At 46.8% G+C, this 24,607-nt stretch overlaps 1 protein-coding gene across 1 annotated transcript in view; it reads left to right on the plus strand.

Moving 5' to 3' along the window:
* PRSS35 (serine protease 35) overlaps positions 1 to 23,753 on the plus strand; it is a 45,722-nt gene extending 21,969 nt beyond the window's left edge. The window contains exons 2-3 of the mRNA XM_069606329.1: positions 15,585 to 21,370; positions 21,789 to 23,753. Of these exons, the coding sequence (XP_069462430.1) occupies positions 15,604 to 16,863 (1,260 nt within the window). The 5' untranslated portion in view covers positions 15,585 to 15,603 and the 3' untranslated portion in view covers positions 16,864 to 21,370; positions 21,789 to 23,753. The remainder of the gene's footprint in view (positions 1 to 15,584; positions 21,371 to 21,788) is intronic.
* The last annotated feature ends 854 nt before the right edge of the window (positions 23,754 to 24,607 follow it).

Below are 24,607 nucleotides of genomic sequence, written 5' to 3' on the forward strand. Positions count from 1 at the left end.
TCCCCAGATGCCGGGGCAAGCGAACCCTCCATCAAAGAAAGCGCTCTCAGCTTCCTATCTCCCACAGCTCCTCCAGAATCCGCTGCCCTTCCTGTTCCACTCCTGGAGCCAATCCACAGAATCGCTGCCATTGAAAACGAGATAATGCATCAGAGATGCCATTATCCTTCCCCGGCACATGCGTTGCCCTAAACACCACATTCCATTACATGCAAAGCAGAACAAACTCTCTCATTAATCTCGCCACCCTCTGATCCCTTGCCGACTGCCTGTTCACTACATGAACCACACATTCGTTGTCAATGTTGAAGTTCACTTTCCTGTTCTGCAACTCCTTCGCCCACAACTCCATCGCAACCAACAAAGGAAAAAATTCTAGAAATGCTATGCTTCTCCCTTCCTTCAACCAACGCGATGGCCACTTCTCTGCGCACCTTTTTCCTCCCCAAAACAATCCAAACCCCCTGCACCTGCTGCATCTGAGAATATCTGCACTTCCCATGACACTGGATCCCCTTGCAGCCACATGGCCAAAAAACGCAACCAAATCCTACAGTCTTCTGGAACTGCCCCTGACACCCTTAACCGATGGTGTGGGCACTTTGCTTCCGCTATAGACCGTGCCATGTTCCTGCAAAAAGTCCTCCCTGGGGCCACCACTTTGCTTGCAAAATTTAAATGCCCCACCAGCCTCTGCATTTCCACCAGCGTCATCTTCCGAGCCCCCACGGCTTTCTCTAGCAAACCTACCAGTCATGGCCACTGAGTCCAATTCTATCCCTAAAAAGGTCAACACCACTGCTGGTCCTTCCGTTTTGTCTTCTGCCAACGGCACCCCCAACTCTCCCATCAGGTCCTGAAACATCCCTAGCATCTCCCCGCACTCCTTTCTCTTTGTCCGCCCCACTAATGAACAGAAAATCATCTGGGTAATGCAATACCCCTTCCAATCCAGAACTATATTGCAAAAATGAACTGAAATGTTTGAACAAGGCGCAAGAAATTGCGCACCCCATCGGCAAGGCCTTGTCAATGTAGATGCAGTCCTCAAATTGCATTCCCAGCAGCCAAAAATCCTCTGGGTGCACCGGCAACAACCTGAAAGCCGCCTTAAAGTCGCACTTGGCCATGAAAGACCCACACCCCGCTTTCCTCACCAAACCCACCGCCTGATCTACACTTGCGTATACAAGCCCACACTCCTCCGGAGCAATAAAATCATTGATTGACATGCTCTATGGCCATGACAAATGGTGTATCAACCTAAGTTCCCCTGTTACCTTCTTTGGGTACAATACCCAGTGGGGATACCACCAAATCTCCTGGCAGTTCAACAAATGGCCCTACCACCCTACCCGCTGCTATCTCCTTGCCCAATATCTCTCTTACCACTTCCACATTTTTCCTGGCTGACTTCAAATTCTCTGCCCAACGGCGCCCCTAGCAACCCAGCCTGAAAACCCTCTCCCAAGATCTCTGCCCCCTCCCTGTCCGGATAAAATTCAAGCCACTTCACCAACACCTGCAATTTATTTGGAGTAAAAGCCTTTCCCCACAACCCCGCTGCCTGCTCCTCGCCCTCTCCCCCTTTCTCCTTGCTGGAAACACTGAGTAATTGGGTGCTTCCCTGCACACTTACTGCATTCATGTCTAAACCTACACACCGTCCTTGTGCAGTCGTCCTTATTAACCAGCATGCCGCTGAGGGTTGCCCTCTACCTCCTCCCCCTGGCCCCTCGTGAGTGGAGCGACCAAGAAAGGGCTGGAAAGGCACAGGCAAACCACTCGCTGTGTGCAATGTTGGGGCTGGCCTCGTCGGTGCCATCCACTGCAGCCAGAAATCCATATCTATTTCACCCCAGACTGCCTAGCTGTCCTCTGCCATCCTTGCCCTAAATTCTTCATCGTAACGCACCCACGCAAAACCCCCAAAACTCATAAATGCCTTTCTAATCATGTCCATGTACTTTAGCACAGCCACACATCCCTCTGGAAATTTCTCACAATAGACACTTGCATCGACAATAAAAGCCGACGTCCAATTCTCGATCGTCACCGGTACCTTTGGGCGCGGGGCCAGCTCCCTCTCCTCCTCCTTAGAACCCTCTTTGGCTCTCACTTCCCTATGAAGCATCTTAAACATGTCCACAAATTCCCCTGCCCATATTTTATCCTTTGTTGTTGTCATCAAATGTTCTCCCAAAGATTTCATAATACCCATGTATGGTAGCTTTATCTCCTTGCCCTTCACCTCTACCTCTTTCTCCTTTGGAACCTGTACCTCGAGCGCCAATGGCTCAATCACCTTGTCTGTCTGCACCTCCACCGAGCAATTCTCCTTCTCCCCAAACACGGCTCCAGTAGCCTGCACACCAATCTCTCTTCTCACCCCTTGCAACCCTGACCCTTCCCTTCTTGGCCCCATCCTCGTGTCCCCCCTCTGCCATGCCGCTGACCAGTCCCCTTCCCGCTCACCTCTTTCTGCCCTGCCATCACCCGTCTGCAGCCTGGCCTCCACTCCGATGCTCCTCATCTCCTTCCTTACTGGGCTCATGCTGTAGGGACAAAACATGCCAGCAGTCTCACCCGGCCAGCTATCCCCTCGACCTCTTGCCCCCCAGTCTCCTTGCTCCTGTCTTTCACCTTCCCATCTTAGGCCCCTTCTCACCCTCCCCCTCCTCCTTACAGCACTGTAACCTTCATCCTCCCACTGCCCCACATATTCTTCCATCCCTTCATCATCACCCATGTAATGGGTACCATTGCTGTTGCGAGCACATGCTAGAGCCGGGAAGATCCTCCTCTTGTGAGTCCGGGACGTCTGCCCTGCCACTCCGACGGCGACTTCTCGGAGGGGCCACAGAAACCCCTTCCTGGTCCTCTTCTCTTGGGCGAGGGGTCCTCTCCTCCACCCTGTGGTCTTCCTCGCTAGGGGCCATGCTGTGCCCTCTAGACTGTCCTCGTGAAGTTCGAGGAGGGGCCGTTCTTAAACCCTCTCCATATTCCACCTCTGCAACAGCGGGGGCTGCTCTGTGCCCTCCGCTCGAAATCCTCCTAGCCGGGGGGGCCGTTCCACGCCCCTCCCTAACCTCACGAATCAAAGGGGACTGATCTCTCTTCCTCCCACCTGCACTCTTCTGCAGGTATTTTCCACCATTGCCCCTCTGCTCTGACGCCCCTCTCTGCACCCCGTCACCTCCACCTTCATGCCCCACCCACCCTACACCTTTTTGCCCACTCCTAACGTCCCCTTCCTCCACCTGGTCTCTGTCCCCCAAACCCCTTCCCAACCCCTCTCCTAACTCTACTCCCCCCCTGGATGCCCTCCTGTCAATTTCCCTCCTCATCCTCCTACCCCTAGGTTCCCAGACCTCTCCTCTACCAGCCGCAGGGCTACATGCCACCACTGCTGCAAGAGCCCCATCTTCCGCTGCTCTCCGCTGCGGCCTATTTCCACTGCCCTTTCCTACCCCCGTAACCTCCACCACACCCCCTCAAGATGTTCCTTGGATGCCCTGCTGATGATCGCCAGGGCCTCCCTCAGTGCCTTGGCATCAATGAGCCCCTTCTTGTTTGTCCCTCGTCCCACCATCTTGATGCAGAAGTGCTACTGCAGCCTGTGCACCGCACTACCAAAACCAATATTTGATAGCAAAGCCCCCGAGCCTTTACTCCCCTAGCATGTTGCCCGACCAGAGAGGGAAAAAAACAATATGATGCCAGAAAAAATTACCTGGGCCAAAAAGACCCTAAAACTGTCCTTAACCACTGTAGGCCAGCTACCTGCTCTAATGCTAACAGCAACTGGCTGTCATATAATTACTGTCATAGTTTTATTTATTAATTTCTTTTTTTATTAACCTAACCCACCCAAAAATGCCCCAAAATACCCTCTGTAAACACTTGCCCGCTCCGCTAACCCTGAGAGGCTGGGAGGCCCCCCAAACGAGAGGCTGCCCCTGCTCCCAGCACCAAACCAATGCAAAAGTTCTACCGCCACCTAGCGGCGCATGCCTAGCACCGCACTAGCAAACCTTTTCACTGAAAGGCTGCTGCCCCTTCAGTCATGCGCTATTACAATAATAGCGTGTCCCCTTTAACTGATCACCCCTAACCCCTCTGGCCGCAACCTGCTACCGCGCCGTAATGCGCGCGAAGCAGCTCCTGCCTACGATGACAAGCGCTCCTGATGAAACTACCAACACCCTCCAAGCCCAGAGCCAGCCCCTCCTCCCAGACACAGGCCTGCCCCCACAGAGCCCAACTGAGCCCCCGATCGCTTCTCTGACCCTGCAGCAGCGCCAGGCTGGGAATGGCAGCCGCTCCCTACACACACCCCAGCGTCCCCCCGAACAAGGCACAAGTGACCGCGGCCTCCACCTGAAAACCGGGTCTAACCCAGACGCTGAGACACCCAATGGACCCTGGGCCCCTCCTGCTAACCGGATGCCGCAAAACAACACAGAGCCCCCACCCTGAGGTAAAGTTGGGAGTACCTTATCTACGGCACCCTGGCTATGTTTTTTTAAAATGTAAAATTAATACTAAACCTTCCCACCCACCAAGAACTAACTCCTGCCCACCAGAAACCTGCCTCACTTCCTAAACCGCTAAGCTAGTAGGCCCAATGCAGGGAAGGCTCGGGAGCAGGCGACCTGGACAAGCGCTCGTCCTAACCGTCGCCTGCTCCCGAACCTTCCCTGCCCCCTTAAATACCTCTGGGGACGCGCTATGCGCAGGCCATCTCGTTGGCCTGTGTGCAGCGCCTAAAATAACCCCGGGGGAAACGCTTTGCGTTCCCCCTGGGCCCCCCCTAATGTTCCAGCAGTCACCATGCTGTTGCACATTGTGCTTCCGGGGATGGTGGGCCGGAAGAAAGGCGCTGTCATGAACGTCTCCTCTGCCACGCGCATCAGACCCCCACCACCGATGGCTCAGTATGCTGCTTTCAAGCAATTTTAGGCAAAACGCTTCCAGTAAACTCCCAGCTATTTGAATGTGTATGTTATTCTCAGTGTTCCGACGTCATATATTTTTGGAATTCGAGTGGCATGCTTAAAAGTTTCAGCTAACAACACGTTGAAAGGCCACTGAACAGCCTGGTTGGTGCTATTTACAAGAAGCAAATTTGACATTTAGGTTGTGAAAACGTTTCAATTACAAGCTCAGTATCTGACAAAGGCTCATTTTAGATGTTAGAGGTTAGTAAGGTTTTTCACCTGGCAGAGGAGAATCCAACACTTCGAGCAGAGATCTGTGCATACCCTCCAGGCCGTAAGTCGGGTAATGGGATACATTAATTATTCCTTTTGGCTAACGGCAATAACTGTTAACATTGCCTTAACATTGCCTTAGCACAATTGCACTGATTTTTCCATCTTCGTAAGGATGAAAGGGTGAGTTTCCCTGCCTGATTTCAAAAGGATTATACCGCATGTGGGATATTTACATCAGAACATTGTGCAACAGGCTTATCTATCAAACAGCATGGCTCGTTGACAGATCACTAGAGCAAACAGTGATTCAATGCATATAGGTGTGCGTGTACACAACCAGGGTTCCGATCGGACTTATGGGTGCGCGTACACAGTTTAGCAGGGTGCAGAAACGATTTATGGGGATTTTCACGCAGATTTACAGAGTAATTACAGAGTTATGACTTTTCATACGCATGTTGTCGGTGTGCTGGCAACAGTTACGGGGACCCTGCACAGGGACCACAAGATGCAGGCATGCTTGTGGGCGATCCCATGCACTGTTCGAAGGGTGCGTGTATTCGCGCCTGGGGGAGCGCACAAAGGTAGCTTCTTCTGGCTGCTTATGCTTTGCCTGTGGGCATGTAGGGGATGTTTCGGGCGCCACTTGCGAATGCGGTTACTTTGCGTAGTACATTCCATGAATACGCTGGACACGCATTTTGTATTCTGTGCACAGGCTAGCGCAGTGTCCTTCTCGGCGCGCGGACTTGCGGGATTTCTGCGCATATTGCCATGAATCGTGCCCTAGGTGTCAAGCAACCTGAGTGTTTATTTCTTTAACTCCATTTGAGTAGGCATCGTAGCAATACACAATCTCTACATTCCATTGCATTACACAAAGGCTACCTATTTACTATGCATATTAATTATTTTCTTTGTTACAGGCGCTAAGAAGAAAATTGAAACAAAAATGTAAACGCACTACAAGTCGCGCATACAAAGATCTAATCACCTGCTTGCTTTGGTGTGTTGCCTCTGGCGCCCACTCTCATGCTACACTTTGACCCGTAAGGCCTGCCCCACAGCTGTGGACATGAAGCCTCAGCAAGTGACTGACTACAGTTTGCTGTCAGTCAGACGGCACTGTAACTTGCGAGTCTTATGTATGTAAAGAGTGCTGGAGGGGCCAGACACCTGATGCCCTTCTTGCCCCTTAATAGAAGAGCCTGCTACAACAGCGCAGATACCACAAGCTCCATGTTTCAAAACAAACGTAAAATGCTTGCAGTGGGATGCGCCCGAGCCAAGCAATACACTCCATGCCAATGGCTGCCAGCCACCAAATGGTGGCGCTGTGCCTAACTGTAGCAGACGTTTTTAACAAAGTGGAGAGATGTAGGTTTTCACTTTTTACAGGGAAAAGAATGAACATGTTGCTGTAAACAGAAGGGCTTCACCCCTGTGCCCTATCATACCGGCCGCCACTGCAGATTACACTAGATAGTGTGTTTTGCAAAAAAAATGAACGTAGCATACCATATTCTTGCTGGCAAGATAGCTACATGAGTTAAATGCTTCCCAGACACCTGTGCTCCGCTTCTAGAACAAGGAGTTGCAACCCATGACAGGGCCAGCTAGCAGTACTTTGTTCCATCAGGTAGACAAATTGAATAACAACACAATGGGTAGTAGTAACCCCTATTCCTACAGTGCTTAGAAACAGGACAAACCCGGCATGGAGCGCTGTCTGAAAGCGTTATTATTAACACATTGACTGAGCACTACATTGATAGATACATGAGATAGAGGCCTATATGGTCTTGAAGGCTCTCACCAAACAATGTAGCTTTTCTGATTGGGACAGTTGTTTTTACATGTAGCTCCCTATTTGAGGACCAATGGTAAATACCTTTGTGTACAAAATAGTTTAGATTTCAAAATATATCTCTTGTTTAGAAATGTGCATTTTACAAATGTATATCAAACTCAGGCATGCTAATAATTTGATGTTTTTAGGAGTAAATCCTTTAATTAAACCAGGTGACCTGATACCAATAAAAAAAGTATTGAACAATGTGAATACAATGTTCCAAGATAACTTTTTAAAACTGAATACAGTGTGTTCATTCAATTTAGAGCATAGTTTGTAAAAACAGATATTCTGTTCTATGTGACCAAGTATTGGCTATTCACCCAGGGCTAAACAAACTAAATGTTGGTCCAGTGCTATACATCTCTTTACATGATATGATGGTCTTACCTTCAGCTCATGGTTGCATAAAGCTACTTGACTTTTTGTAGAACATGCCAGACCGTGATCCCTCTTGGTGTGGAAAATCTTGTGCAGAAAAGAATGAGCAACCCCATGTTTCAGTCAATTCTTGTGGCCCTGGAACCTTTGCCTCTCCAGTGGTTTTGGAATACATCTGCCTTGAGCCCTAGCCAGCTAAATGATAATGGCAGACAGAGTGCATAACACACAGGGACCCATTCCTACAGTTGTGAGATATATTTATGGGACCACACGTAATGTGGGGAGTACTTTCCCCCAATCAATAGCCCAACACAAATAGACCTTGATATTCTATCTAGCCACGTCTATGACTCATGTAGAATCAGTGAATGTCTCACCCTTTAGCAATGTTAAGCCAAGAACCAAGTATACATTAAGCCAAGTATAGAAAGAATATACTTTTATTAATTATTATGAAAATGTTTATATTTACACTTATTCACATGACATGCCACATTCTCTCTGGCACAAAACAAAGATTCAGTACATATAGTTCACATTTTTGGGAATAAACAGTACAGAAAGATCTGAGATTACAGTGCATGTGTGTTCTTGCTGTTCAATCTCTAGTAAATAGAATACAGGTCAAATGAATATTTAAACACTTTCATCTCACACAAAAATCCCTTAATGTCAAATTAGACATTATCTTAGAACATTACCAGATCATGAGCTTTGGCATTCCTTGTGAAAGTTCAGATTTAAACCAAAAGCAACATTTTTCTATTTTCAAAAACAATTTCACACATGCAGGGCTTTGTGTAATTTCCCTGTGCACTTGGAAATGCCAGCAGTTTTGAAAACACAACAGGCTTTTGATAATACTTTTTAGATGTATAGAGCCATTCTTCCTTTGCCCCAATGCAATGCAGAATCTCTTTCAATCAGGAGTAACATCCTTACTCTCAGGATAGAGTGCACCTTTCAATTAGGGACTTCACTCCATTTCATTTAGCAAGATAGTTCTCTGCCCGAGCACTAAAAACCCAGACAGTCAGTTACATCCAGCACCCCTCTGCTTAAAGGCCGGGTCGGAGGAATGGGGACAGTTAGGATTTTCATTTTTAGACAAGGACTACCCCTTACCTTTAGAGAGTTGTGGGGTTGGAATGAAATTAGGAGTACCCATTCACTTTAAATGACTGTAGTTATTTTCACAATTGGTATGGTTTTGTTAATTCTGAACTTTAACAAAATCACCTGTGTTATTTGGCTATAGGGGAATTAATTAAATTATTAATTATCAAAATATGCTAAGGGTCTACTTCCATACCCCCACCACTAATTAAGGGGAAAGCATTACATCAAACAGATCTCCACACTCTTGGTTCTGTTGGACAAGCTATTAGATTGAATATCTCTGGGCTTGGCGCTCAAGAAAGACATTTGCATTTCTGGACCCTCTGTTTGGCTCTCCTTGCAAAGATCCCATCATCTGTCTCTGTTTCCCTGCTTTCAGCTTTAGCAATCTCATTTGCATTTCTAACTCAAGTAGTGTAAGGCTGTCTCCCAGGCAATGTTAAATCTACATCAAGCTTTCAATAGTTATACCAGATGATTTCACGCAGCTGTCCCTCTCCCCATTGTGCAACACTTTATATACCATTCATCACACACCCAAAATGTAAAAATGAGAAGGTGCCAGCTTATTGTCTATCAAACTGGATCGACAAAATACTGTTCTCTCCTACTCTCTGTGGACAAGCTCTTTGAGTTTGAAACTTAAATCATGGGAGGGATGAGCACGCCCACTGGGATTTACATTTTTCCCCATGTCAATTTTTCACTGGAAAAGTCCTACATGACAAAAACATTTATTTTACAAATAAACATAACAATATAGATATTTTTGGGTTAATCTAATCATGCCACACTTGATGAAACAAATCCTGTGTTTGCGTGAATTTGTACGTGCAAACATCAGTTTTGCACAGTTTACTATAAAATGATAAATATCAGGATCACCAAATTCTATCTACAGTTAAATGATCCACTAAACTACTACCTTCCCAGATTTCTGCTCTATAACATTTTCAGGGGAGCCATAATCACATTTAAGGCTGCAGCTCTGTATTCCTGTTAAGATGGATTTCTGAACTCTGACCTGGTGGGCAGAGGTTCAGAAGGCCAGCCTAGTTTCTTGGAACAGGGTAACCTTTGGAACAAGCCAGACCAATCAAGGTAGCATTGGTGGTGGTCAAGACTAGGTCTCAGGAGGGGTGAGGGTGATCAAAAGTCCACAATGAGCACACACAGTAAACAACACTACACATTACTCTCAGTCAGGTGTATATATCAAAAATAAATATACATTTATTAAAGGCCTTTAAAGAAATTAATTAAAAACGAGTTAAAAGCAATAGTAACCAAACTAACACAATCCTAACTAGCAAACATATATACAATAACAGTTGACCTAAAGGAATATTACACAGTAGATCCACAACCTGCAAAGAAAGGGGTCACACATTGTGAATATCAGTTAGATAGTCCTTCACAGTTCGAATATTAGTTAGGTAGTCCTTCACAGTTCAATCCCTAACTAAGAGGCAGTCCCGTCCCTAAGATAAGTGTAGCCTTGAGCTCAAAAGTGCTTTCAGTGCTTTCGGTGCTGATGGACGCGACTGTGCGGTAGAGTCAAAACGTTTTATTTTCAAGGGGCTGTAGAGACTCAGTAAGGTGGGTAAGGCAGTGAAGAATAAGTTCCCACTATTCGAGGAGGGTCTCCCCAAGAGGGCAGAACAGGATCCAAGAATTGGGAATAGCTTGGTAGCACAGGCTACTTCGACAAAGAAGAGTGGCCCTCATGGGACACTCGTGTGTAAACATGGATGGATGCACCAGGGGCCACCGGTAAAGGTTGCAAGTACTCACCAACCCTTGACGCAGTCCAAACCAAACTGCGGCAGTCGAGTCCACTTCAGTCACAGGTTCAAAACCTGCAGTTGCACGGTTCTGCGGCTTTCGGAGGCTGCATTCCAGGGATGATCCTGTGGTGATTTCTCTGCTCCTGGTGAAGGGATCAGGCCAATTCCACTGCAGAAAGTCTGAGGGCACAGGAGGGCACAGCAGCAAGGCACCCACAAAGTTTGTCACCATACCTGGATGACACAGTGACCGTGGATGCTCGGGTTCAGGTGTACTCTCCTAATTCCAGATCTAGGAATGCTAGGTGTACGTATCCCAGCAGGATAGTGCCTGATACTCAGAGTTTACAGTCTTCAAAGTCTCAAGTGTCAACTCAAGACGGCAGTGGTTCCAGAGTAAAGGTCCTGTGTGAGCTGGTCAGTTTACTGGGCAGTCCAGGAACACTTCCGAAAAGGCTTGTTTACACGTTAAGTTGGAGGTGCGAGAATAGTTGTTCCCACTACTCCAATTGGTCAAAGCATCCTTGTAGGCCTTCTAGGTTCGATCAGAAACCAGGGGTCTGACAGGAAAACAGCGGGCTCAGGTTTCCAAACCTTCCAGCGGGTCACCAGTGGTTCCACGGGTCTGCTTCGTTGATTCAGGATACTTAGCTCCCTTACTAGGTCCAGTGTGAACTCAGAAGATCGACCTGGAATGGGTGTAAGATGCCTTTTCTTATCCAAAATCTCCTTCGCACCAAAACAAAGAGAAACCAATGAGAGATCTGCTCACATACAGCCATCCCAGATGTGGACCAATCATGGACCATGGTGGTTCCAGTCATCCCAGCACACCAGACATCCTGGCACCCAGGATGTGTATTGGAACTAGACAGTTCCAGCCCACATCCTGGAGGCACACACACAAGGCATGCAGAAGCCAGAGAAAGCTTCAGCTTGCTCGCGGGTCTGCATGACCAAATAAGCAATTTCCTGCGTCTGCTCGTCCTTTGGAAGGCAAAGGGACAAGATGGCCAAATGACAGAACAAAGGACCTTGTGGCATGGCCATTTTAGGCACTGGCCACTCTCCTGGGTCAAACATAGTAAACATGGTATAGACCATTGAAAAGAGTTGAAAATACACAAAAAGTAACAGCTGCCACCAGCTCTGTCCAAGGCACACTTGTACATTCACAAGAAACCATTTGAGGGTAACTAGGGCCTTAAAATGAAAAAGAGACCCAAGCACACTGTATTGGAAGGTACATTGTGCACTGATAAAATGGTGCTAAGAACTAGCAACAAAGTGAAAGACTAAGGGAAACAAAGTCTCCCAGTACTGACAGTCTGAAGGGCATGTCAGTTTCCCCACAACAAAATGAACAAAAGCCCAGCGGAGTATGGCAGAAGACTGGGTTCCACTGGCAAAAGTCAGGCTAGGATTGTCAGACAACAGCAAAAAGTTGAGGGGGTTCCTAATTAGAGGCAAAATTACCCATGAATGGAAATCTTTCCTAACACTCGTACCTCACAGACCAAGGACAGGGGGAACTATTCCACCCCTGGATGAGCTTCTTGTTCAGGTTGGTAAAACATTCTGGACAATTCATCAGCATTGTTATGTTGGACACCTGGCCTATGCTCAATGGTGAAGTCAAAACCTTGCAGGCTTATGGACCACCTGAGCAACTTAGGATTCTCTCCCTTCATGTTCATGAGCCACTTTAAGGATGTATGGTCAGTTTACAGAGTGAAGTGGGACCCATAGAGGTAGGGCCTCAGATTCCTTAGGGCCCACACAACAGAGAAACATTCTTTCTCTATAGTGAACCACCTGAGCTCTCTGTCCTTAAACTGGTGACTTATGAATCCAATCGGGTGTTCCTTGCCTTTCTCATCTACCTGTGATAGTACAGCACCTAACCCAGTGTCAGAGGCATCTGTCTGCACAATAACATGTATTTTGTAATCAGGGGCCCTGAGAACAGGGACCAGTCACAGGGAATCTTTAAGCCATTGAAGGCCTTCCAACACTCCTCAGACCAAGAGACCTTCTTGGGTTTCTTAGGAGTAGTGAGAGCAGTCAGAGGGGCAGCTATGGTACCAAAACTGCATCCATGCCAAGTATCATTATTCCCCATACTCTGGTATCAGCGTACACTCAGTGCACACCTGGGAAGCTCTTCACACCGAACAACATTGCAACACCAGACGTTTCTGAAAAGAAGATATAGAGACCTGACAAATGCAGTGTGGGTCGACTCATGCTTGATAACCACAATTAACTTGTAGGAGCAGCAATATTCACAAAACGCAAAATTAAGACTAGGAATCGCCTCCCTATCTTGGAAACATCCTTAGGAACAGCAGGACTGCCTTTATTTCTTGGCCATCTAGAGGCACACACTAAAGCGTTCCTTGCCAAGCCATGGGTGAACAATCACAAAAGATTATTTTTCGCTTCTGTTTTTTCCTATAAAGGGCTTGAAGCACAGAATGCCACAGAGTACATTTGATCGGTTGGACCGGGCATTTCTGGACATTTCATACACTCTCTTTCTAAACTGGCTACCTTAATTCACTTTTCCCAGATAAACAATATCTTTCAGTTGACTAATGGTTGGACCCAAACTTAAATATGTCTGAATTTTTTATGAGAAATTACTGCAGTTGTGCCCCAAAGTCACCACCCTTGGTTCACAAAGAACATTATTTGTTACATAGCAGATTCGGACTGTATGTACGGTGCGCACAGAACCCAGGTTTTCCACTGCGCACTGGGTCCATTAAATAATCAAGCGGACTGCATATGCTAATTAATTACATTGCACTGGACAAATTAATATTTCAGATCTATAATTGCCACAACATGGTTATACAAGAGACCACGCATGATATTCTGGCCTTGATATCCAAATTTTGAGGCAAGAAAAAAGGAAATATTGTGCCATAAATATGTACATTTATATATTCATTTGTAGCTACTAATCTCACAAAATGCAATTTCTAATGTCCTTATTGTGTCTCCGAATTGAAACAATCTCCCGCAGAGCCAGTTCTGTCATACAAGTCATGAGCAGAGTTTGGGGCATCTGGTGCTGTGAGCATTGGCTAGCAGACATTGACATGGATTTGTCGAGCAGACACATTCTAATAAGTGGCATCTTGGTACTACAGTATAGTTTGCAACCTTCTAGAGATATTTCAAACATTTTGCAGCACAGCCAAAAAGTGACAAATTTACCAATTTTAAGTTACAAGCACAACATCACTGCAAACAAGATGAGATGGTCTCAGTGTCATAAAATAGCAATCTTGAAAACAGCAAATTGCTCAGAAATCCTATTAGTATTATACACACACATCTCAAAACTCAACACCTCATATCCAAAAGGGATTCTGACATTTGGATTTAAAAAAAAAAATTGTGGTTTAAGATTGATTACAATGAAAGGAAAAAAACTTGTTTCTAAATTGGCAAGAGACTTGTAGCCCGATTCATGGAAAAGTGCGCAGAGATCCCACAAAGGCTGCTTGCCGAGAATGCCTCTATGAGACTGTGCGCTCTGTGTATACATGGAATTGCCTGTGCAAAGTAACTGTATATGTAAATCGTGGCCGAACACCCCTGACACGGCCTCACGCCAAGCAAAAAGAGCCAGACACAGCTAGCTTTGCGTGCCCCTCGGGCGCAAACACATGCACCCTTGAAACAGTGCGTTGGGTCCCCCACTACCAGGCCTGCACCTCGGGGACACTGCGTGGGCCCCCGTAACTATTACCGGCACCCCGACAACATGGGCCTTTCCCCGGTGAGAGCTTGCGTGGTCAGATCCATGAATATGCTTTATTCCGTGCATTTGTGGGCGTGCGTTGGACTACCTGCAGCCCGTCCCCGTAACGCTCATTTTTTCCCACGTTCTTACCTATTTTGTGTGTTCCACTCCCTTCTTTGGCCTCTGCGCAGGCCACACCCATGCAGGGCGATCGACTGCACGAAGAGACGTGCTGAGCATGCATGAAGTCCCCGTAAAGTATGAAAAAGTCCTGCACAGTCGATTCCATAAACCGACAAATGGGATTTCCCACGCTTTAGTGTGCAAAGTCCCTTTTTACCATGCAGAAAATTCCATGAATCGGGCCCATAGAAGGAATCTAAGGCAGCAGGAGACATGCAGGGATCTACAGTTATTTTGGGTTATGACTCCCATGATCCCTCACTATTGACTATGTTGGGCAGGGCTGATGGGAGTTACAGTTCAAAGGATCTGGCAAGCCAAATGTTGAAGACCCCTGCTAGAGACTTAGACATGAGTGCATTGGAGATTTTGGAATTGGTTTTCAATAGCTATTTTATGTTGTGTTATGTTAGGTTGCAATTTGGTGTTGGGCTATGTCACATGATCTGTTCTGTATGTATTGTCTTATTGTGTCTGCAGGACACGATAGATGGTGCTCTGTAAAGAACTGCATTAGGCTATTTGAAATGCCACATGGTACATTATGGTGGTCATTCCGAGTCGGGCGGTAGGGGATACCGGGCACCGGTATGGAGACCGGTGCCGGTAATCCCCTTCCGCCCAATTCCGAGGTCCCCTAACGGGAACCGTAAGGGACGTGTGGTCGGACCACACGTCCCTTACGGGTCCCGTTAGGGAACCAGGCCGCTAATTACGGGCCTGCCATTAGCAGGCCCGTAAATAGCGCCTTCCCGATTCCCATTGAGCCCTATGGGGGCTCAAATGGGAATGGGGAATGGTTGGTGCAATGGGGACTTAACGGTCCCGCCAGGGTCGGACTAGACCGGTAAGTCCCCATTGCACCACGCCGGACTCGGTCCCGTTATTGGAGGCAGTCATGGCGCAAAAAGCGCCATGACTACCTCCAATCTCGGAATTAGGCCCTATGTCAGGTAACATCACGTTAGATGATATGCTATTTCGGTAGCTTATGCAAAGAAAACGTTTGTTTGTATTGTACCAAGTAAAAAAAAACCAGTAATGTATTCTAGATCACCCACCTTGTTGAATGATTTCCAGTCATTGATGTAGGTCATGTAGGGGTAAACGCCTTATTATTTAATGTTGAGTGATACTATTCTTTTAACTAAGCAATCTTCCTGTTAGAGCAAATGGGGTGTTTCTTTTGAAATACAAAGTGGCAGATGTTGCTATTGAAAAGATGGTTAAACGAGCAAACTATTGCATTTCTCAAATCGTCTAATTGTTTTTCTTTTTCATTCTAGAACAAGAAGCGTTGACAAAATGGGACACCTGACGTACTTCCTATTGACTTCCCTTCTTTCAATTGGCCTCTCCCGAGAAACAGATCAAGACTTCACCTGGAATTTACGTAGACTTCCTCATATTGTAAGTAAAAGAACCGTCCACCTCGAAAGCCCAAAGTTTGAGGCCGAAACCAAGCTGGAGCTTAATGGAACATGTGGCATTGAGTGCCAGCAGAGGCTTCCACCCCCAAGCCTGTCTGAGCTGGAGGAGTACCTGTCTTACGAAACGGTGTTTGAGAACGGCACACGTACCATGACCAAAGTCAACGTCGAAGGCCTATTACCAGATATGGTCTCTGAGCAACACCCCAACAGAGGTCGGTCCAGGAGAAAGCGACAGATCTATGGCACCGACAGCAGATTCAGCATTGCAGACAAGCAGTTCATGACCAACTTTCCGTTCAGTACAGCAGTCAAGATTTCCTCCGGCTGCAGCGGGATCCTAATTTCCCCCAAGCATGTGTTGACTGCTGCCCACTGCATCCACGATGGGAAGGATTACATTAAAGGTGGCAAAAAGCTGAGGGTTGGGTTGCTCAAGTTGCGATCCAAAGGCGAAGGTGGCAAAAAGCGCAGGGGATCAAAAAGGAACAGAAAGGGTTCCTCCGAATCCAAAGACCATGTTGAGGATACCAGTGAGTTGAGGGTAAAATCGAGGGAAAAGAGATCTGCAGAAGGTGTAAAAAAACAAAAGGGCTCCAAGAAAGACAAGGCAAGCAGCAATGGGAAGCCTTCCTTTCAGTGGACCAGGGTGAAAAGCATCCAGGTCCCAAAGGGTTGGTTCAAAGAAATATCAGAAGATGTGGCATTGGATTATGACTATGCTGTCCTTGAACTCAAGCGCCCTCAGAAAAAGAAGTACATGGAGTTGGGGGTTAGCCCACCGATTAACAAGATGCCAGGAAGCAGGGTCCATTTCTCTGGTTTTGACGATGATAGGCCTGGGCAGCTGGTGTATCGCTTCTGCGGCGTGTCCGATGAATCCAGTGACCTCTTCTATCAATACTGCGATTCCGAGCCTGGCTCCAGTGGTTCTGGCGTGTACATCCGCCTCAAAGACCCAATGAACAAGAAGAAATGGAAGCGCAAGGTTGTTGCCATATATTCCGGCCACCAGTGGGTGGACGTGAACGGCGCGCAGCAAGATTACAACGTAGCTGTGCGCATCACCCCCTTAAAATACGCACAGATCTGCCTCTGGGTACACGGGAATGACGCCTCTTGCACGTTTGGTTGAATGAAAAGAAGAGCAAAGAGTTCTCTGTCCCCACGGCCAGGTGCAGAGATGGGTGTTGATGCTCTGCCATGGCACAACGCACCACTGTTTTCAAATGGAGGAGTGCCATTAACGAGTAACCCCTGTATTATATGATGACTGGGACGTTGTTAGTGGAGTGTTCCAACACAAGTACTTGAAATGACCTTACTCTCAACGGACCGAACTTTACTCAGAAACTGATCAGTTCAGGAAACTCCATTATTTCTCATGTTTGCTTCAAAACTGTTGCTTAGGCTGGTTCTGGTTTTCAGTGTATGCTTCTGCTTTTCTCAGGCTCGGCTCTTGACCTTCCCTGTAACCTGTGTTTGTCAGTCACGCGGCACATAAAGCTGTGATAGTGCGAAGTATCCACTTACACTGTAAACCGTCACAGATGACGGTTGGTGCTCTCTCTGAAAACGGAGACATTGTTAGGGATATGATGACCTCAGAAAAACAGCTCAATAGTCAACCTCTTTGGGGGAAGTGAACAGTTGCAAACCTGGAGAATAAAAACAGTATAGTGAAAACGCCAACGGGATTTACACAGAAGGTATAATTGCCACCGTGGCAAGCAATTGGAGAGTATGATTTTCTTATCATGAGAAGTAAAGCAGGTGTGCCTCTTTCTACGTCACATTCGGGCCTAACATCATAAATGTGATCCCTCAAGTCTAAGAATGCATTGGGGTTACAGCAGATCCTGTTTCCGGTGTCACAAGTGGCACAGGTTGTTAAATCACAAGGGCTTGTCTGTATTTATGAAGCAATTATTTATTAACTCATTAGGTTTGCCTTCTGTCACATCTTGTCTAAAGTAAGCTCCGAATTTCTCTTTTAAGTAAACAAGTAGTCCAAGGAAAGTCTTATAGGCAAGATGGCGGCACACAGAGTGGCTAGCGTTAGTTTCCTCGCCCTATTCTGTGTGGTAAACCTCTTGAGTAGGCCAGACTTGAAAGGCAGGTTTGAGCAGTCCCGTCCATCTGGTTGGATGTGTAGTCCTACTGGGGTTGGAAAATTGGAGCCCAAATAGTTCAGTCTTGGGAAGCATGGTTTCATGTCACAAAAGGTGCATGTGGTCATTAAAGATATCGGTCCCCATATCAATCATGGTGTTAAGTGGTAAAATTGGCAGTAAATCTATTACCACCAACTTTAACACTACTCGAGCCTGGAGTGGAGGATTTACCTCCAGAGAAATCCTGGAGGTGAACCCTCCCACTCACCACTGAAAAATCAGTAGAATCAGGGAATTACTATGGCAGAAACTCTGCTGTGGTAATTCCGCCAGACTAAGTGGCGGTAACAGTAACTCAGTTGGGCAGTATTCCAGTGGATTTACCGCAGGGATCCTGCCCAACTCGCAATGAGGCCTATTGAGTGCTCCTTTAGATTGTATGAAAAACAAAGCAATGTTAAAAGGAAAGGAACAGCATTTTTGGTAAAGTAATTCCTAAACCTTATGAAGATTTTCTTAAAAAAGAGTGTAAATAAAACTGTATGGAGGGGAAATGAGTCTGCCACATCAGTGTCTTGACAGGCGTGCCTTACTCGTTCATGGGCCGAGCCATTCAATTAAGAAGGTATTTCCTGGCAAGTGTTCCTCTCAGCTACTTTCCATGGAATTGGCATCCCTACTAGAATATATAAAGTCAAGGCATATGATGATTTGTGTATTCATTTAAACCTTATGCCAGAGATCTGTACCATTTGTCTCTCAGGGGTTTTGCTCCCCAGCTCCCACCCGGCCTAGAGGCATTGTCGATGGAGAGGGATAATGGGAGTAACAGTCCACAATATATCATGGGCTCCCGGCCAGGGACCCCTGTCTCATGGAATTAGCTTCCAAGTGTGAATGGATGCCCCTCGTATTCTGTGCCCCTCCACCGCCGGGCATATCTCCACATATATTCAGAAGGCAATTATTAGGAGGTGCAATATTCTGAAGAATTGTAGTGCCTGTTGCTTAGTCTGTTTAGAGCAAACCAAGGGAAATGAATCAGTGATTAGAAAAGCCATTGGTCAAGTGCATGTAACACCCAATATAAACACAGTGTAAAAGTGTAAGCACTGTGGTACCCTCGGGAATTAGAAGAATGCCCAGACTATTTTCACCACTGTAGGGTGGGCTGTGTTTGCTGTGGGCCTACTGGCGCAGTGGCTTTGTTTGTGGTCCACAAGAGCACACTTTGTTTTCAGGGTATGTGGTCTCACTTGAACTGCCCACAGGAGCTATTCTGCGAAAGACACACCTCATTATCACTGATACAAATATTTGAGATGCAGGCCAACCACCAAGACCCTGTTCACAGCTGGGAACAGGCGAGGGTGATGCACCAAAACGAGGCTACTTTTTAGTAAAGGACCTCCCAATGCTCGCTGTGTGAATAGAAAAAAGAGAGCAGTGTGTGTGTCACCCACTTCACAGTAAAGGTGCCCTTCTGGGAAGGGCTGGTGCTGATACTGAGAAGTGCGTGTACTATCAAAACCCAAAGTCAAAACCGCAGTGCAGTTACTCAAAGCGAGAAATCCATTTTTATTCGGCTTTCGCCAATTATCAGGTAATACAGATAATAAATAGCCCAGTACATAAAACAGTGTACAAGAAGACATCTAAAAACAACATAAAACATTATAAGATATTATAAAACCACTCTAAAATGACCTATCATGTCTCCCAAGCCGAGCTTTTCCAGATTCACAAATCTCCATTAAAACATTAATATCATTAATACACAGTAAAAACTCCATTACCTCTTCCGTAATTCTAGTATTATGGTTAATAAAGTGGCCCCTTAGCCAGAATCTCCTACTATCGGACAAGAGGCTACAGATCATCATAAAGTGTAGCAAGTTTTCAATGGCCCCCGATCCACAAAACACAGGCGAGTGTTGGCTAGCCAACCCATACGCCATCTGAGGGGCAGAACATTCAGTCTCAACATTGAACTCATTTTTCAGTGTTCAGGGGACCTGAGTTTTACAATAATATTATCAACTTGAGGCACCCAACGAGAGGCCACCAAATACTTTACAGAACATAGGTTCAGGCTATGCCGTATCATAACGGCATTGGGCCTGATTCATGGAAAAGTGCGCATTCACATCCCCAAAGGCCGCATCCCGAGAAAGACAATTCTGTGCACTCGCTATATTCATGGAATTGTTTGTGCGTAGTAACTGTGTACGCAAGTCATGGCCAGAGCGCCCCGACACATCCCTACGCAAAGCAGAAACAGCCAGAATAGCCACCTCTACATGCTCCCCTGGGCGCAAATAAATGCACCCTTCGAACAGTGCATTTCGGGGACGCAGCGCTGGGTCCCCATAACTGCTACTGGCACCACAACAACATGCGTATGATACTTCATAACTCGGGTTAAACTCTGAAAATCTGCTTTTAAACCCCTGTAAACCGTTCCTGCACCATGCTACACTGTGTATGTAGATCGGAACCACGGCTGTGTGCACGCACCCCTAAATCGGACACCCGATCTTTCCTCTGCGTGGTGATTCCTATGCGCAAGTGTCCGTATGCATGCCTTCGGGTGGCGGATAGTATGAGGGCTTTGTGTGACCATTTTTCCACCGGGAGGTTGTGTGCTCGGATCCATGAATACGTATTGTTCCACGCAATAGTGGGCGTGCGATGGACAGCGTGCGGGGACGTCCCTCGTAACGCCCACATTTTCCCTTGTTCTTAATCATTTTCTGTGTTCTGCCCTCTAACCTGCCCTCTGCACCAGCCACGCCCACGCTCTGTGTGGCATGTCGGACAAGGCACGCGGCCTGTCGCAGTGATAAGCCGAGCATGCGTGAAATCCACGGAAAGTACGAAAAAGTGCAGTGCATTCGAGCCCATGAATCAACAAATGGGATTTCACACGCAGTTTGGCAAGCAAAGTGCCTATTTTCCACGCAGATAATTCCATGAATCAGGCCGATAGTCTTGACCCCTAGTGCTCTTTTTAAATGTATTGTACCATTAGTAAGCTCCATCAAATCCAAACCCCGACTCTTGCACAGAGCGATGCAGTTTTTAAGCCACCGATATTTTACTTGTGAGAGCTGGGACATAATTTTTCCATTACATTTAACATATTTGTGTTTTCTGAGCTGCAGGTAAAAACTTGACAGCAAATTGTAAATATGTTTGCTGCGCTAAAATCCTAATACTGGGTACCCGCAGTCCCCCTGGCGTCCTGGACCCAAGCACAAGTATCCTGTTTTGGAAATCCTTTTGAATACTTTCTAATACCTCAAAGAATGCCTGGCCATTGAAAGTGTCCTTGATGGAGTGCCTCTACTCAAGATAACGGTGCTTTTATGAATATTGTTCCTTGACAGGGACTGCTTGGGCCCCCGGGTGCTCCACAGTCTGCTCAGCAAAGCACACGTTTTCCAAGGCGGGGAGCCGGCATGCATTGGTCAGCACAAGTTCTGTGCGTACCACCGAGGCGGTACATGTCACAAGTGCTAGTTAAAGGCCCTCATTAGGACTCCGGCGCTAAACCATGGTGCTATTAGCACCATGGTCCATGCTGGAGTCCGCCATGGAGAAACGGGGAATTACCACCCCATTCCAAGGTTGGCGGGGCGGTGATTCCCCCTTTCTCCATGGCCCTTAGCCATTCCCATTTTTGCCCCATAGGGCTCAATGGGAATGGGGAAGGTGGCAATTACGGTACCGCAAATTGCGGTACCGTAATTGCCATCAAGGTCCCTTTGCGGGTCCCTACTTTAACGGCTGGTCCAGACCAGCCGTTTACCGGCTGGTCCAGATCAGCCGTTCAGGTCGGGAGCCGCAAAGGGACCTCGGAGTAAGGCGTTAAGGGGATAACAGCGCTGCAGCCTTTTACGGCGCCGTTAACCCCTTAACGCCAGGGTCCTAATGAGGGCCAAAGAGTTTTGGAGTGCTGCTTTTGGGGGAGGGGACGTGCATTAAACACATGCTGAGCCGCCAGTCCAATCAGATCAGAACGGTTAAAACATGCATGGGACCTATGGGACGTCGCCATGTTGGCACTCCCTTCCCTTGCAGTGGAGATGTCAGTTTACATGATATTCTGTCGATGCATCTGTATGTGGCTGCTTTTATTGCTGTCCCCCGATTGGTTAGTCCCTGTGGAAAATGGCCCCATTCCAAGTATGGCCTAATTTTATAGATGGGACAAGATGCTCCCTTTTCACCTTGCCCCACTTCTGGCGGTCCCTCTGTTTTTAAATGAGTAATCTGTTGTCTAAATACTTCAAACATATTCCAGATTAAGCCAGTCCTTTGGTGGAATTTACTATTAGTTATTTTTTGTCACACATCTCTCGATAGCAAGTCACTCTTGTTGATGATGTCACAGGGCACAGGAGAGCATCGGTTTTGCTTTGGCGTGGCCTGCGTGTGCAATTCCGAGCAGGGCTGCTGCTGACGTGCAGCAGAGACTACGCAGAGAATGGGGAATAGCTGATCAGAGGTGTGGCGCAATAGTTTATTTGCGGCATTAGCGCAATTACGCCTTCGCGAGACTGATAGACTGATGGACTTTATTCGCGCATGTTTTCGCATGTATTTTTTTTTACAGGAAAATGCTTTTTTTGCAAAAAAGTGCCCAGTTTATTAACCAGTACAAGTAGTAACACCTCTGCTTTTTCCTGTGACCCTCACTACCTTCAATGCCCACGTCCTTTCCTACAACTGTCTGAGAGGCTGCCTACAGGCCTCAGCAGAGGCCAGTACTGCTCCACGTCCACAGGGAAGAGCTAAGGAACTCCTGTTAGTTGACTCCCCCACCTCGGGCCAGATAACAGTACCCTCGAGGCACTGTAGTTTAGCGCTGCTTTGGCCTCTGATAAACTAGTGCATTTCATCATTAACCTTTGTTGCAATAACAACTTTTGAACTTATTTTTGATGGGAACTAAGACACCCCCGCATGAATTAGAAGCATCACTTTTGTTTCTTTACAAAAAATGCCAGTTTTAGTGAAATGACATTTTCACGAATATTTGCGGTGATGGTACAGCTGTGCCTTGATTAAAATAGGAGCCTTGCTATCTAACAACAATCAGCGAATAAGTGTTTTCAATTTAGACCCAGCTTCGAAAACAGGGTGTTATACAGACAAAAGTCTCTTGGGGAAATTGGTGACTGTCTCTTAATAAAACATTTTTAAAAAAAGACATACACAAAGGGACCCGGTTTCAGTGCAGTGTACCCCCATTGAAATGTGGGACCTAGACCAAATAAGGACAGGTAGGTGTGAAGGCAAGTGGACAAGAGAAAATTACAGTGGGCCTCATTAGGAGTGTTGCGGTAAGGCAACAACGGTGCCGGTAGTGCTACCGGCGCTGTTGTTATCTCGCCGCAACATTCCGAGTTCTGCTCGCGGGGCCGTTATTAACGGGACCGTTGCTACCATCCTCCCCATTCCCATTGATCCCTATGGGGGCTCAAATGGGAACGGGGACGTACCGGGACCGGTCCCGCGAATGGGAATTACCAGGCCCGCAAAGGTCAGAATGGCCCGGTAATTCCCATTTTTCGGGACCCGGACCCGAGTTTGGGGGTAGCCATGCCGGTAAAAACGGTATGGCTACCTCCAAACTTGCAATGAGGCCCAGTGATACGACAGTAAGCAGTGGTTCTTGGCTGAGTGTTAGAAGACTGTACTGTGGCAAAGGGAAGCCTGCAGTCTGGAATGTTCTTTTAGTCAAAGTGAGGGCAATGTGCGTGATTGTGAAAGAATTGAAATGGAACAAACACTTTGTTTAGAGGGTCCTTTTCGGACAGGGATCCTATGGAAAAGTACAACTGTGTAAATACATTAGATTGGTCACCATTTTTATTTGTAAATAAAATAAAATTGTTGAGTTGAATACGTTTTTTGGACATGCCGTCATCGATCGTACACTGAATACCACACAACTTCACCTCAGTATGCGCAGTGGAACATCAAACGTATCTTTTTAAACTTGTTAAAATACCTCAAAGGTCAAAGCTACAATGCAATATTGGAATACCGACATCAACACAGATTTCTATTTTTAAGGTATTACTGTTGTCACTAATTAGGATTTCTATATTGCAAATATAGACCTACACAGCTACGGGATCCAGTGTTGTCAGATAAAAAGCCAGTGCTGGATGAAGTTGCTTCATATAACGGTTCCATGTGTTAAAACCGTGGCAAAAATGGCAGTTTACACAAAAAATTGCGCCAAAAAGGCTGTGGTTTTGCCGCTGCAATCCATGTAAAGGATGCTCCCCTTAAATGGTATGATGGGGTACAACTTTACCGGCTCAAACCACAGCATTTTTGCTGTAATTTTTTGTAAAGGTGATATTTTTGCCGTGATTTGGTTACCCACATCGGCTTCTGCTAGTGCCATGACCTTGAAGTGAACACCTCAGATACAAGAGTGGGTTGTTTTCTGTGTGGGACTACACCGGGTTGTCTCTACCACACACGAAGCATGCACGCATCCCTTCTCCTGTTTCTATGAGGAGCATTTCCTTTACTCCCATGGATGTGCAAGCAGGGCTTGACACACTCGCGGCAATGATGTTCTCAAGTCCAGTGCAGACATTCACATGCTCCCCCTTCAGTGAGTGCTGCAGTGTGTAAGGCTAGTCATAAAGACACGCTGTGCTATCGAGCCTTCACTGCATGCAGGGAGAAGTTTAGTTACAAGAGCTGAGGCATGCAGTCCACAACTGCAACTCTACATCA

This window comes from Ambystoma mexicanum, chromosome 4p, assembly GCF_040938575.1.
Source record: "Ambystoma mexicanum isolate Mex_15411 chromosome 4p, UKY_AmexF1_1, whole genome shotgun sequence".
Taxonomy (NCBI): Eukaryota; Metazoa; Chordata; class Amphibia; order Caudata; family Ambystomatidae; genus Ambystoma; species Ambystoma mexicanum.